This window comes from Leptonotus elevatus, chromosome 15, assembly GCF_054856555.1.
Source record: "Leptonotus elevatus isolate MCC_2025b chromosome 15, RoL_Lele_1.0, whole genome shotgun sequence".
NCBI lineage: Eukaryota > Metazoa > Chordata > Actinopteri > Syngnathiformes > Syngnathidae > Leptonotus > Leptonotus elevatus.
In genome coordinates, this window is record NC_141253.1 from 20,231,348 (window position 1) to 20,245,866 (window position 14,519).

Below are 14,519 nucleotides of genomic sequence, written 5' to 3' on the forward strand. Positions count from 1 at the left end.
TCAAGTTAACGCAGCTTTTATTGTCACGGTAAACCATCAGACTTTGCGTCACTGTAACAGCCATGCCCTTTGGCAAAAAGTTACAATATTTGGTGTGGGGCATGATCAACATCTTAAAGCTTTTCTGACGAAATTTCAACTGGATCCTTCAAACAGGCTCGGCACAATAGATAAAAATGACATACATGACATTTCTTGTTACCACTAGGTGGCGCTACATGTACAACCGAATATTATCATATAGATGTTGTCAGGCCGTGGTTAATAAGATGCATGAGAAGTTTGGGATTTCTTTGGAGCTTTTACAGCGGAGTTATTAAGCATATCCTCTTTTTTGATGAAGGAAATATCAAAGGCAAAATTTGAGGCCCCGCCCCTGTCTTATAGTTTTTCAAAAAGTCAAGATTTTTTTCCCCAGTTGTTGTCCCAGGTCTTGAGATGATAGCTATGAACAACTTTTTTATGAGTTAATGAAAAAAAAAACGATAGCCCATACCTGCTCCAAGATCTAAAGCCTGAATCGAGTCTATTAGTGACAAATTCTGAATCATAAGCAAAACACCTAAACACGTTTAACAACTTGGGAATCCCACAGGAATTAATCACATTCTGCCAAGCCTGGAGCGTGTGAATCAACCACGGGATTTCCTATCCTTTGTAACTTATCCATCAAGCTATTGCAGCCCAGATGGGGAATTGTGTTGACATACCATACCATCACTTTTCATGTTGCTGAGTATGTGTCATTGCAACAATATATGAGAGGAGTAACCTATGCCGCATAATAATAGTTCCTCAAGCAGGGAGGGCCCAAGCATCCACCTTCCTTTGGAAGTTGAAGAGTTACGTACTTTATCCTGGGTTTTTGACCATGCCAAATAAACCTTGATATCCATTTATCCCATTCTCTAAATTGGTTGTCACAAACCTTCACAGGTAAATTCTTCACTAAGTAAAGCAGTTGTGGGAGAATATTCATCTTGCCTGCATGTATCCTCTCACTAACGCTTAAAAAGGGGACCAAGTTCCATCTGTGCAGGTCAGCTTTAATATTGAGAGATACTGGCTCATAGTTAGCTAGAACAAGCTTTGAAAGATCACTAGTCAATTGTATCCCTAGGTATTTAATATTCTCATTTTCCCACTTTAAATTAAATTCTTTGCATAGGGTTGCAGTGGGGGTATAGTTAAGTGTCATCACCTGCTTTTTTCAAATGTTAACGTTATAGCCCGAAAGCCTACCAAATGAGCTCTCTGGCATCCCCAAACTAACCAAAACATCATCAGCAAACGAGCGACCTTGTGTTCTACTCCTGATATTAGTATACCTCAGATGTTTGAATTTTGACTTATTGATTGGCCTAGTGTCTCTATAAATAAATAAAAAAGGAGGGGTGACATTGGACAGCCCTGCCTCCATCCCCGGTTCCAGGGGGAAACTTCCGGATAAGTCCCCATTGATCTTAATATGCTTGAACTACTCTAATGAACTTGTCCCTAAAACCAAACTTCTTCAACACTTTATATATAAAAGCCCATCTGACCGAATTAAAGGCCTTCTCGGCCTCCAGACTCCCTATTATTGATTGCAATTTATTCTTGTGGATATAATCCATAATATGCAGTAATATGCATATTATCAGTTGTTTGCCTCTGGCGAATAAACCTGGTCTGATCTAAATGGATGAGGACTGGTAGCAGCTTCTCTAGTCTACGGGAAAGAATAGAAGTAATTATCTTATAATCCAAATTAAATACACTGATTGGCCGATAGCTTCCATACTCCTGTTTGTCTTTGCCCTCTTTTGGGATAACTGAAATTGTTGCCCCTCTCCAGGAAGGTGGAATTACCCCCTCCTGTAATACAAAATAAAATGTCCTTACTAATAGTAGAGTTAGTTCCTGTCTTAGGCATCAGGTACCAATGAAAATCATTTAAAAATCCAAATTATTTGATGTAAAAAATTTGTTTAAAAAGTAGTGAACATTGTTACTTTGACTGGTTACTTTTTTTTATGAAGTAATTCAACTACTAACTCGGTTGCTTTTTTAAGCAAGTAATGAGTAACTATAACTAATTACTTCTTTTAAGTAACGTTCCCAACACTGCCCATCACAGCTGAGCCATTTTTTAGCGCCAACCTGTGGGCTACTTAAGTGGTCCTTGAAGGCTATCTGGTGCCCCGTGGTCACCAGTTGGTGAGTGACCGCTGCTCTATCATTTTCAACTAAATACAACTTAATTTTCTCCATTTTTGGTAGGACCATTTGATTTTGGAGGGGTTCTCACAAATTCAAATCGAGAGTTTGTGAATGGAGAGATGATTCAGAAGAAGAGTCAGTCCCATAAAGAAATGCACTGGTAAGAATATAACTGTGAATTAGTCATGTATTTTTTTTTACTGTGAATTTGATTAAATGGTCATATTTTGAATTTAGGTGGATTTTGAAAGCATGTTGATTAAATTAAATTTAAAACTGAATTCAACATCAAAGCAAAGCACTTGTTTACTCCAAAATGTCACTTCAGCATGTTAGCAATATAAAATAGTGCTTCCATACCAGAGATGGGACACATGTCTGCACAGCAATACAGAAGCACTATGAATAATGAATACTGTACTTTTGAATGTTGTTGACAGCCTTCATCCCGGTGACTTACTTCCTTTTACTCGGAAGCCACTTTTTATTATTGTGGATTCCACAAACAGCACCGCCTATAAGGTACCCCAGCATGTTTATTTATCTAGCAAAATTATTTATGATGTGACCCTGTTTTAAATTAAAGGGGAAGCCAACCCCAACATTTGCACATGTTTTATGTAGCCCCACTAGTCTCACCTGTTTTCTGAGTTTGGTCAAGTGACAAGTGATTGGTCATTCATTACCTGTGCTCTGAGCAACTGTGATGTCATTATCAGTCGACTGCATGTGGCAAAATGGACAAAAATGGGTGGATTTTGCTGATTAATTCATTTAGCTATACATACAGTATTAATCGGAATTCCATGTTTAGACTTGTGGGTGCGCATACAGTATATTTGGGGGTTGACTTCCCCTTTAAATGGATGTCATAATATGTTTGTTTTTCTTTTCTCCCCTAGAATTTCACAAATATGTTTGGCCAACCTTTGGTGTGTCTACTATCACCTAAAGTATATCCGAAGTGTGTACAAGGTGTGTGTGTGTGCCTGTTGAAAAAAAGTAACAATATTTTTTTTTTTCAAGCTAATATCAATAAATTCCTGTCTTGACCAGTTACAGTCATGATAACTTACTATTATTACATCCCTCCATTATCTGAACCACTCATCCTCACGAAGGTTGCGGGCGTCCTGGGGCCTATCCCAGCAGTTTTGTTATTTTATATTTTATATTTTGTTTTGTTTTTTTACAGTGGAGAAAATAAATCCTCCAAGGATTGTCCTAACCAAATATGACATCACTATTCAAGGCTCGAAATAACTTTTTTTCTTTGAGGAGCTTTTTGTTAATCATTTATTTGAGGAGAAACGTTCAAATTTTGAGAGTTTAATGAAACAAAATTATTATTCCCCCTAAGAACTTTTTTAACTTTTGCCACATTTCAGGCTTCAAATAAAGATAAAAAAGTGGATTTTTATTAATTTATTAATTTATTTTGTGAAGAATCAACTCCATCACCACACAGTCGTGAAGTGAAACAAAATGTATATGATTTATTTATTTATTTTTACAAATAAAAAAGTAGGATGGGCGAAAATATTCGATGTGATGTGCAGTATTAATTTTGTCCCAAACAAAATATTTTACATTTAGCTCAAAAAGTTAAAATTTTTTCTCATCTGACTAGAGCACCTTCTTTCATGTTGTGTCTCCTGGATGGCTTGTGGCAAACTTCTAATGGGACTTTGAATGATTTTCTTTTAAAAATGGCGTTCTTCTTGCCACTCCCTAATGCCAGATTTGTTCAGTTTGGATCTAATAATTGTCTTATATGGACAGATTCTCCTTGCCTGGCAAGTCACAGCCACTTTTTTGAATGAAACAAAGTTAGTCTGGTCACTCAGCCGTTGAAAGCGATTTCAGCCCGGCTCAAAATAAACCTTGCAATCAAATTAGTTTATTTTCTGTGACATAGTCTAAATTGTACGGAAGAGGATTCGTTTTGTTTGTTTTTGTTTGTTTTTATTTGTTCATTTTTCCTTTCGGACAATCATAGAGACAATTTACAACATTCACTTTTCACATACAATTATACCTGAAAAGAAAAAGGGCTGACGGGATGAAGCCGAAGTTTATTAATTCCCGTTCCCAGAATGCAATAGGACGCAGTTAATCAAAGTGGTAATTCGTCACATATAGTTGTGTGGATTATCAAGTTGCTGATTGATGCAAAAGTTCGTCTTCCCAATAGTCTTTGTTGATCAAAAGGTTGATTTGTTCTCTTGTTGATCAGTTTGGTCCAGTAGCATTGGATAGCTAAGGATAAATGGTAGCCCGCATCCAGCCTCACCCTTCAGTCGGTTTCTTCCTTGTCTCGATTTCTTTTCATCGCTGCGTTCCGACGAGCAATCATCTCCATGTTGTTCAGCTTTGGAGACAAGTTAATTGCCTTTCTGTTTATGGCGATGTTGGATGCAGCTAGGTCGTTCTTCACTTGTGATATGTCGTCACAGGCCTTGGACAAGTTGGCTTGCACTCCAGTGATGATGCTTAGAGCCACAGTGGCCATTTCCACCGCCTTTTTTTGCCCATCCTGCATTTTTCTGAGGATTCGATGCAGTCAGAGGGCTCCGATTCCTAGCAGAAGCATCCCAGCCACCAGCGTGATGAACAGGTAGATGTCTTTGACGTCTTCAACTTCGAGTGAGGCTAGACACAGCGGCCGCCATCTTCCCCAACTATCTTCTACAAATCCAGACATAAAAGTTCCACCCGGACATGAGCGTTGACCAGGTCCTGTTGGCATTGTTGAGAAGATCTTGTCCATAGCACTTAAAGACCAGTTTACTAGTTCCATGTTGTATTTCAGCAATCAGGGGGGACAGACTGGTAGTTGCTTTTCAAAGACGTAACAGCTCCCAAGTCCTTGAGCAAAGATAACAGATTCAGCTGTGTTTACTTTTTTGGGGGGGACACCAAGCCTTATTTACAATTCAGGGTTTCCACCCAGATTTTGACCTTGTGTGTAAATGTCATCATATTCAGAATTATCGATTTTCATCCGTGGATCTGTTAAATATAAGTTATTTATACTTTTTTTTCTAAAGCCAGCCAATGTCCCTGTGTTCGTTACTCCAAAATCGAAGTTATTCCATTGTTATACACCAGTACAGTAAATCAAAAATGATTTTAGTGTTGTTCTGAAATAACTTTGTACGAATACATGTTTCCCTCTCAAATCATATTTCGATTCCCTGGCCTGGAAGCGAATTTGCAAGTTATAAGGGAGGCAGTTTTTTTACGCTTTATACATTGCACAGTCCTAAAGTTTATTAAATCATATAATTTATAATTTAGATTTAAAAAATAAATCGGGTGTATGTGCATTGTAAGGAGCGTTGTGTATGATTCTTACAGCTTTTTTCTTGAGTACCCTCAAGGGATATAGGCGGCTTATATACGTATTCCCCCCAAATGTCAGCACAATAGGTCAAGTAAGGCAGGATCAGCGCGCAATAAATTATTTGAAGGGCCCTCTGATTTAACATATTTTGGGCTCTAAATAGAATAGATGTATTCTAGCTAGTTTTTTTTAGTTGACTTATATGAGTATTCCATGTTAACAAGTCATTATTATTCCCAATACCTTGTATTCTCTAACACGTTCGATATTCACATTGCTGACTTTAACGTTTATAGTTTCTTTAAGTCCTTTTTTTAACCAAATAACATAAATTGTGTCTTGTTAAGATTAAGATGTTGCAGATTGTACAATTCTTCATTTACACTTTGGGCCAGCTTGTTTAAATCCTCACCTGTACAAAAAATATTTGTATCATCAATAAAGAGTAAAATTTTTAAGACACTAGAGACATTGCATATGTCATTTATGTATAATATAAACATTTTAAGACCCAAAACTGAGCCCTGGGGTACACCACATGTGACTTCGAGTCTATTTTACATGCTCCCTCCGATTGTCACATATTGATATCTTGAAGATAAATAGCTTCGTATCCAGTCTAAAGCTACACCTCTATTTCCGATTCTCTCAAATTTTTTTAATAATATTTCATGATTTACTGAATCAAATGCTTTTTTTAGATACAGGAAAATTCCAATAGAATATAGTTTTTGAACAATCGGTTATGATTTCCATGGATTCGGTCAAAGCTTGTCCAGTGGAATGATTTTTCCTAAAACCATACTGACTATCGTTTAATAATTTGTGCTTTTTAATAAATTTATTAAGCCTATCATTAAAAAGTTTTTCCAAGATTTTGGGCAATTGTGGTAATATTGAAATGGGTCTGTAATTGCCAAATTGATGTAAATCTCCCGCTTTATAAATGGGGCCAACTTTAGCAACTTTCATCTCGTTTGGGAACATCCCAGTCATAAATGAGAGGTTGCATATGTGAATTAGGGACTGTAGAATTTCGCTTTTTATAAGCTTGATTAGTTTCATATCAATGCTTTGTGTGTCAGTGGCAGATTTGGCTGCGCATTTTGCAACCTAGTGTCTTATCTCAGTGTCCTTGACTGGTTCCAGAAACATTGAGTGTAAGTTCGGTACTTGAGTGTTATGAAGTTGAGCTTTAGGGATATTTTCTGCCAAGTCTGGACCAATAGATACAAAAAATGTGTTAAATGTATTTGCGACTTCTTCCATATTTACTATTGTCTCATTATTATCATAAAAATAGTCAGGATAAAATGGCTTAGACTTTTTTTCTTAATAATCCCATTCATGATTTTCCATAACTTGCAAGTATTGTTGTCCTCCAACAATTTAGTATAATACTGTTTTTTACAGATTCCTAAAATAGCATTTAGTTTATTACGATATTTCTTGTATCTAACTTTTGTTTTTTGGTTAATAAATATCTTATATAAGTTATTCTTTTTTATACAAGCATATATAAGAGACTTGGTCATCCATGGTTTGTTTTTAGGATTTTATCTGAAATATCTTTACTGGACAGTGTTTATCATATATTTGCTCAAGTTTGTTTATGAAACAGCCATATGCTGTATCTCCGTCCATTGCATCATAGACACAATTCCAGTTTTGAGTTAACAAATCATTTCTAAATGCAGTAATATTTCGATCTGACCTAAGCCTCCTATAAAATGTCAGTGTTTGACTGATATTACTGTGATGCCATACATAGTTAGTGAAAATCGAGAGGTGATCAGTAATGTCATTAATCAGTAGACCACTCTGAGTCTCATTTAGCATGACATTGGTGAATATGTTATCTATTAGGGTGGCACTGTGGGTCGTAATTCTAGTAGGTTGTGTGATTAATGGGTGAAGTCGCACCAGCCTTCCATAAACATTGTTTGCGTCACTCAAAATGTGTTTTTAAAAATGTTAACAGATTGATCGGATTAACAGATTTAAACGTTAACGCATTGATCATTAAACGTCGTGATTCCTAATATCGGCCTGATAATTATTGGGTCGATAATTATCGTGCATCCCATGTTTTCATCCCTGGTTGTTAGGATTCAAATATTATTTATCAAAGGCTTGACTCTATAACTTTGGGCTCCCATCAAAAAAATTATTAAACTATTTTCCCAGGATTATCCATCCATCTATCCATCCATTCATTCTCTGTATCTCTTATCTTCATTAGGAAATGATGCATATTCCTGTCTGACCTAAACAATTTTATTGATTACTTCTTCAGATCAGTCTCAACGTGGGAGTCTCTTCACCTTGTTCCTCTATAGCCCACTCTTGGCTTTCTTCTCTGTGTGTGGCTTAAACAACGTGAGACAAGAACTTTGGCAGAGTGCGCAAGAATTTCTTCACAAAGTTGACCATGACATTGGGCAAATGATAGCACGATCACAAGCCATAGGTAGTATGTCCATTCAACTTTTGTGATAATCACAATGTATAACATCCTATTATAAATATATTTATATTTCAACTTTATTTTCAACAATGCAGTCTACTAGTAATCCATACTGCAGTTTTCCACTTTTTACAGATTACAGTTTTACATTCTCCATACTTTTAAAGGTCTCACATTAGTCAACTTTTTACATATTCTAAAATAGTTCTCAAATGTGTAAAACACATGTCTGTGACATGCATTCGTCAAAATTGACTTTGGATCTAATATTTTTACTGTCCCTAAATCATCACCCCCCCAAAAAAAGAAGCTCCGTTCAAAACAGCCTGTTTTAGGGGCATGTCACTTTTATGTAAATAGCTGCACCAGGCCACACCTTGGCCATACCTTTCTCTCTCGAAGGGGCTGTGATGTCGGCACTGGTAGCCATGTGCTAATGTTGTGAATGGAAACAACTCGGCTATGGCGAGCAGAATCAGTGTGGCACAACCATACCAATTTGAGTCAGACAGACATCTCTTTTACACATTTGAGAACTATTTTAATATGTGGAAAAGTAGCATAATGTTACTACAGAGACTATGTTGTAGCGTTAGTTTGTGATTGTTTAGGCAGTGGTTATTTTGCGATAACGGCCAACTCTCCTACGAGCGATATTTTGCCGTGAATTTCTCTGATTTGCCTTGAATGCTTGTAGACATTTACAAGCGGTTATGAATAACACATATGTACACATTTAGGCCACTGCACGGTGGCAACGTGCAAGCCGTCTCATCAAGAACACTTAGCGGACGGTTACCATCACAAAGTCATGTCAACTAGGTGGCGAGTTGCCAGTCACGGCAACAACAAAAAAACACAGCTGATTGTATCTTGGCAAAACAATACGCGACCGCTTCAGTATTATCCAACAACCATCTGCTTTATCATATCTGACCTCTTGTAACCAAACAACCTCCACATGACAGAAAATTAAAGCGGAAATATTCAGAACTGACGTAGGTTGATGCACACACACTGTAATGTAGCCAGCTCCGTGGTGAGTGAAATGACACAAGAACATGCCAACAAAATTGCCAATACATTGGAATTTACAGTATTTGGAACTGGCTCGTGCCCACGAAGTGGGCTCAAACTGGGAGAGGAAAAAATGAAAACGCAGCGGAGGGAGCCACAAGCGATTTCAACCACCAATTAAAAGTTTGCTAAACCTGTGGACAGTCAACGAGCCATTTATGTTTCTCGTACATCCTTGCTTGAAAGTGACGGATGAAATTCTTCCCCGTTTTCGTGATAACTACTTCAGGAGTTGGACAACCACTTGAAATTATATTCTTCTTTTCCTCAAAAGTTCTCCGGGAAAACGGCACTCATTGTGACTCCGCGATGAACTGAACCACTGATTGTTTACTGCAGAACAAGTCAATTAAGCCAATTATGCACATGTGCGTTGTCAGATAAGCTGCTTTACTGCCAGCTTTTTTGCCATTCAAAAGACGCACATACAGAAACAACCTCTCGGAACTAACACAACTTGATTTCTCATTGCGCGTGCGCGAAACAAGCTGTCGGCTTTTCAGCTCTCTGTGAGGAAAACAGGACAAATTACACAGGGATTTAAGACCAAAACAGTTGAACTAAGGTATTGTATAATAGAGGACACATGATTTTATTGAAGGGCTTGGGCATGCACTGCATTAATAGCCTATTATGACCGCTCGCCACTGGTAGAAGGTATGATATGGCACATCTCTAATTGAAAGGATAAGAAGAAAGGCTAAATCAAAATAAAATATTAATCTTACATCTTTCACGTTTGCAGTCGTGTCACACACCGGACCAATCCATTATGGTTAGTTGCAATGTTGTCAGTACACATCCTTCAAAAATAAAAATAATCCACTGTCTTCTCAAAGTCTCATGTGTGCACTGTACAGCCAGATCGTTATTACCCCATTGTTCTCCACGGAGCGTATGCAAGCAGGAAAAAAAAGGAGCAGCCAGCTTCTCAAATTTCTGTGGGTGTGACAAACCTTTACCAGAGGCGGTGACACTAACTCGAGGGGATGCCGTTGAGTGCTCTTGCGTGTTTTGTTGACGTCACCAATTCATGGAAGTTAAATCTGCCCGTTTGAAGCACACATTTTAGAATAAGGAGGAGAAAGCTAAAGAAGCCGCGGATGGACATTTTCATACCTGCTTGAATTGTAGATAGGCCGGGGATGCATATCATTGATAGTTATTATTATATTATTGATTGATAATCGTTAAATGTAGACAAAACAAATTTATACTGTTTGGAAATCGCATGGAGATTGATGATATAAAGTTTATGATAGAAAGTTTTATTGTGGAGAAAATTGAAGAGAGTTAAGCTTTTTGGGTGTATAACACTATTTAATGTACATATAATTATTAATATTGCTCTGCAACCGCAATCACCTACTGATATATCAGGTTCGGTTCAAGGAGCAAGGGAAGGTTAGTGTGAAAAGGTAAACACAAAATGTAATTTAAAAATTATTATTATTTTTTTTACAAACCCAAAAACAAAATTTACAATTCTTGTCAAAATCCCAATACGAAAACCAAACTTAAATTGTCCATTCACAGCTTTATGCTGCACGATAAACGCAATGTTCGTCTGTTTGTTCAGTGTGTATGAGTTTTGCTACCCGGGTAGTATGTATGTGTTGTTTATGTGTTGCTGCGCAGTTTTGAGCTTATCTGGTCCAAGCATGAATCTCCACAAAGATGAAGATGAAGCTTTAAGATGCTTTACAGCTCTGCCTTGCATCAGACAGAGAACCTGGGTGGAATCAACGCTGTTCCGCGAATGTAGATCCAGCACTCTTAACTCTTTGACCGCCATAAACGTTATAAAACGTTTAGCATAAACCTAGGGAAGGGCGCCGAGGACGTTAAAAGACGTTCACTATGTTTTTGTTTTGTTTTTTTGGAAACGGGTGCAGGAAAGCCTTGGGCAGCTGTGCTGAAAGTATCAGGCAGATCTGGTTAGTAAAAGACTCGTTTTGGCCCCTAGAGGGCAGCGATGACTCTCTTTGCACAAGGTTGGATGGGCCGCCCACCGTGGGCGTCAGTAGAAGACGTGAGGCGGAGCTAGAGTGTTGAGGAGACATGGCTGAATAAGCCACAATGGCTGACCAAGCCAATGGTTGCAAGCAGCTCACGCTTGAGCATTTTTTTCAACGACGGAAAGCATCGATCAATACTAAAAAGCGCATTGATGTCGACGATGATGATGACTCCGAGCTTGACGCCAAAGTTGGAAGCCTTGACGCGACTGTTATGATCACGTAGTAAGCCTCACCGGCTAAGCGCGGCTAGCGCGGCTACCGCTGCTAAGGCCGGAAAACGCGCACAATAACCGACCGGGTACTTCTACACAATCGGACATTCGATCGGGCGATGGAGAGTTGGCATCGACCAATGCAGATTGATGATGATGATGATGGTGAATCCCGAGGTTCACGCCACAGTTGGAAGCCTTGACGCGACTGTTATGATCACGTAGTAAGCCTCACCGGCTAAGCGCGGCTAGCGCGGCTAGCTCTGCTAACGCCGGAGCTGCACATGCGGATTAGATTACCGAATGAATACTGAGCTTTCTCAAAAACAAAAACAAAAAAAAATTATGATTTGTTTTGATTTATTATTGTTTGTATTTAAAAATGAAATTAAATCTAGTTAAGATTTATAAAATTATCAAATAACATGATACAATGTGGTCATTTATTTATGTGTAAACACTGACACTCAATGAGCTGCCCAAAAAGGCAAAATCAACTTCTCTGTTTTTGTGTGCGTTTATGTGGATTTTTTATTTATTTTTTTACAAACAAGGCAGTGTAACCAGTGTGATTGACTCAAGGGAGTTCACATTATCAATCTCTGGGGTTGATTTGCTCGGGAATCTGCGAGAACAGAATTAATTGCAGCGTCCATTCGTCTATGGGTGTATTCAGACCAGAAAAGTCCTTAAGTCCGCTTGTTTGGTCTGGACCAAAAGCGGACAATTATTTTCCTGTTTGGTGCGGTTCATGATCTGCATTACTTCATATTTTGGCGTTATTAGATGCAAGATATTTACAAGCTTTAAGAGCAGCTCATTCAACGGAGGTTCCGCAACGCTGTTTCTAATTTTGGAACAGCCTCGTCAATTGCGTGCAGTCGAAGGAGCTGTTGCGCGTGCCCCGCCCCACAACATGCTGACTGCAGCGTGGCTAAACAGAATACGGAGAATTATGATTGTTGTTTTTACACAGTGTGGGGGAAAATATTCGGTTTTAAAAATACCATGCTACATGTTTAAAAAGCCTCAATTGAAAGCTGTGGCCGTCACAGTTACAAAACTGAAATTACTTTGCGGCCCACTAAATGTCTTTGACCGCGGCCCAATGGTTAAGAATCACTGGTCTAGAGCAGTATAGACTTTAGACTGTATCGTAGCTGCTGGCGTCAAGCTCTCTCATGTAAGCAGGTTTTCCGATCACAAATTGATCAATGACAAAATTATGCCATTAAACAAGCGGGGTGGACATGCCACGAAATATTGTCACTGTGGGGTGCGCGAGAGGGGGGTGGGTGGCGGTTGTGCGCGTCGTGCGCGTCTTCCAAGTTTAAACCTCCACGATCACAAGCAGATCGATTATTATTGTATTAAATTTAATTTAAAGCCTCCACTATCACAATTTGATGCCTCTTCAGCATTCAGCCACTAACGGTGACGGCCGAGATACTCTGACGGCATTTTCATCACGGAGGTAGTTATTGACTTCCGAAGACAGCCTGCCAAAAAATCTGAGTTTTTTCGGGCCTCTACTTTGTTTACAAGTGTCTCCAGCTCACATCATTGTTTTTTTATTTGTGCCTCATGCGTTATAATGTGACTATCTTATCATGCATCATAATCATTCCTACCCGCAAGCCCTGTTTATACCAATTTGCATATTCTGATACTAATTTCCGCATTGATTGAGATGAATGAAAGGAATGTGCTTGGATTCGTACGTACGCACAGATTCGTACATCTGGATTTTTTTATGCGTGCAACGTTTTCTGGATATGGACGTACGCCGTGTTTTAGTATGAAAGCCACGCAAGTCTCGGTACATGAGGCCCCTGGATTCCAGAACTGAGTGGGGGCTGTCTGTGGAGGTGAGACAAACCGTTTCTTGGTCAACCAACCCCCACTTTGGCGTGCCCACTGCCCAGGACAAAGAAATTAAGTTCCTTTGTCCTTGATGACGTTGTGAAACGTACAACCCGCCGATAATTGTTGCACAACCTATCATTGGAGCTTTCTTTTTTTTCTTTTTTTTTTCTTCTATTTTTTTTCTTTTCTTTTTTTTCTTTTTCTCTAAAGAGCTCAGTATTGTTCATTCGGTAATGTCATCATAATTGCTCTTTATTTATTTTATTTTTATTTATTTATTTTTTAAATATATATATATATATATATATACATATATATATATATATTTATTTTTTTTGTATGTCGGTGAGTATGTGTATGTGCGTGCGTGCGTGCGTGTATTTGTTAGCTCACCAAAAACCTATTAGAAAAAAATCCCATACCGTTCACCTAAACCGAACACCGCCGTCAGGAGACCCGAGGGGACCAAAGAAAACCAAGGAAGGTGAAATCCAGCACCGACCAGACACCACCCACCGGGCCACCCACCAGAATTCTTCCCCAACCCCAGAAACATCTAAATTCCAACAAATCCAAAAAAAAATAAAAAATCAGGGAGACCTCAAGAGACCGAAGGAGAGACTGAGGAAAGGAAGGAAGGACAGACGAAGCCGAGTGAGATCCACAGACACCAGCCTCCACCGATTCAATGACCTGAGGAGGAAGCAGATTGTGTCTGAGTTTCGATAGATGCTGGTGTGGTGGATCTGGCATGCATGAAAATCTCCACCAAAGAGGGGAGCCGTCGACCCCTGCCAGGACAGAGCAAGCGCAACAGCTCAGGGCCCCCCAGGCCGCGGCAGCGCCAAAGGACGACCCCCGGGCCCCACCAGGGCCACCGGCCGGAGCGCAAACCCAGGAGCAGGAGCGCCCCCCACCCCAACATGGCCCGCGCCCCCGACCCAACGCAGCAGGACGGGGCACTGCAGGCCCGGCAGGCACCCCACCGGCCCCCAACCCCCGCACCCCGCACGACCCCCCCGCCCCCCATCCACCCCCGCCCACCCCAACCCAGCCCCAGCCGCCCCCAGGTCCCCAATCCCCCAGACACCCCCCCAACAAAGCCGCCCCCCCGACCAACCGGCAGCCCCCCGAACCCCGACCCCCAGCCCCCGGGGACCCCCCGCACCCAGGCACCGGCGCCGAAGAGGGGCCGGACAGCGGAGCGGAGAGGGCAGCCGCACCTACCCCACCCCCCGCATTGGAGCTTTCTGATACTTGAGACATCAGAAAATCCTAGAAGTCAGAAATTATACCCTTTTTTTAGACTATCCCTCGTCAACATTTTC

General features: G+C 39.9%; 2 protein-coding genes across 8 annotated transcripts in view; one reads left to right on the forward strand and one right to left on the reverse strand.

Moving 5' to 3' along the window:
- The window catches only part of LOC147162361 (uncharacterized), a 37,890-nt gene extending 27,875 nt beyond the window's left edge, over positions 1 to 10,015 (reverse strand). The window contains exon 1 of the mRNA XM_086096921.1: positions 9,821 to 10,015. The gene's annotated coding sequence lies outside the window, so the exon portion shown is untranslated. The remainder of the gene's footprint in view (positions 1 to 9,820) is intronic.
- The window catches only part of scai (suppressor of cancer cell invasion), a 139,479-nt gene that overhangs the window by 110,627 nt on the left and 14,333 nt on the right, over positions 1 to 14,519 (forward strand). For 6 of the 7 annotated variants that reach the window (XM_086096914.1, XM_086096913.1, XM_086096916.1 and 3 more), the window contains 4 exons: positions 2,263 to 2,362; positions 2,643 to 2,724; positions 3,105 to 3,177; positions 7,845 to 8,018. In XM_086096914.1, coding sequence (XP_085953040.1) covers positions 2,263 to 2,362; positions 2,643 to 2,724; positions 3,105 to 3,177; positions 7,845 to 8,018 — 429 coding nt within the window. The remainder of the gene's footprint in view (positions 1 to 2,262; positions 2,363 to 2,642; positions 2,725 to 3,104; positions 3,178 to 7,844; positions 8,019 to 14,519) is intronic. The other variant, XM_086096918.1, reaches the window with a different exon arrangement.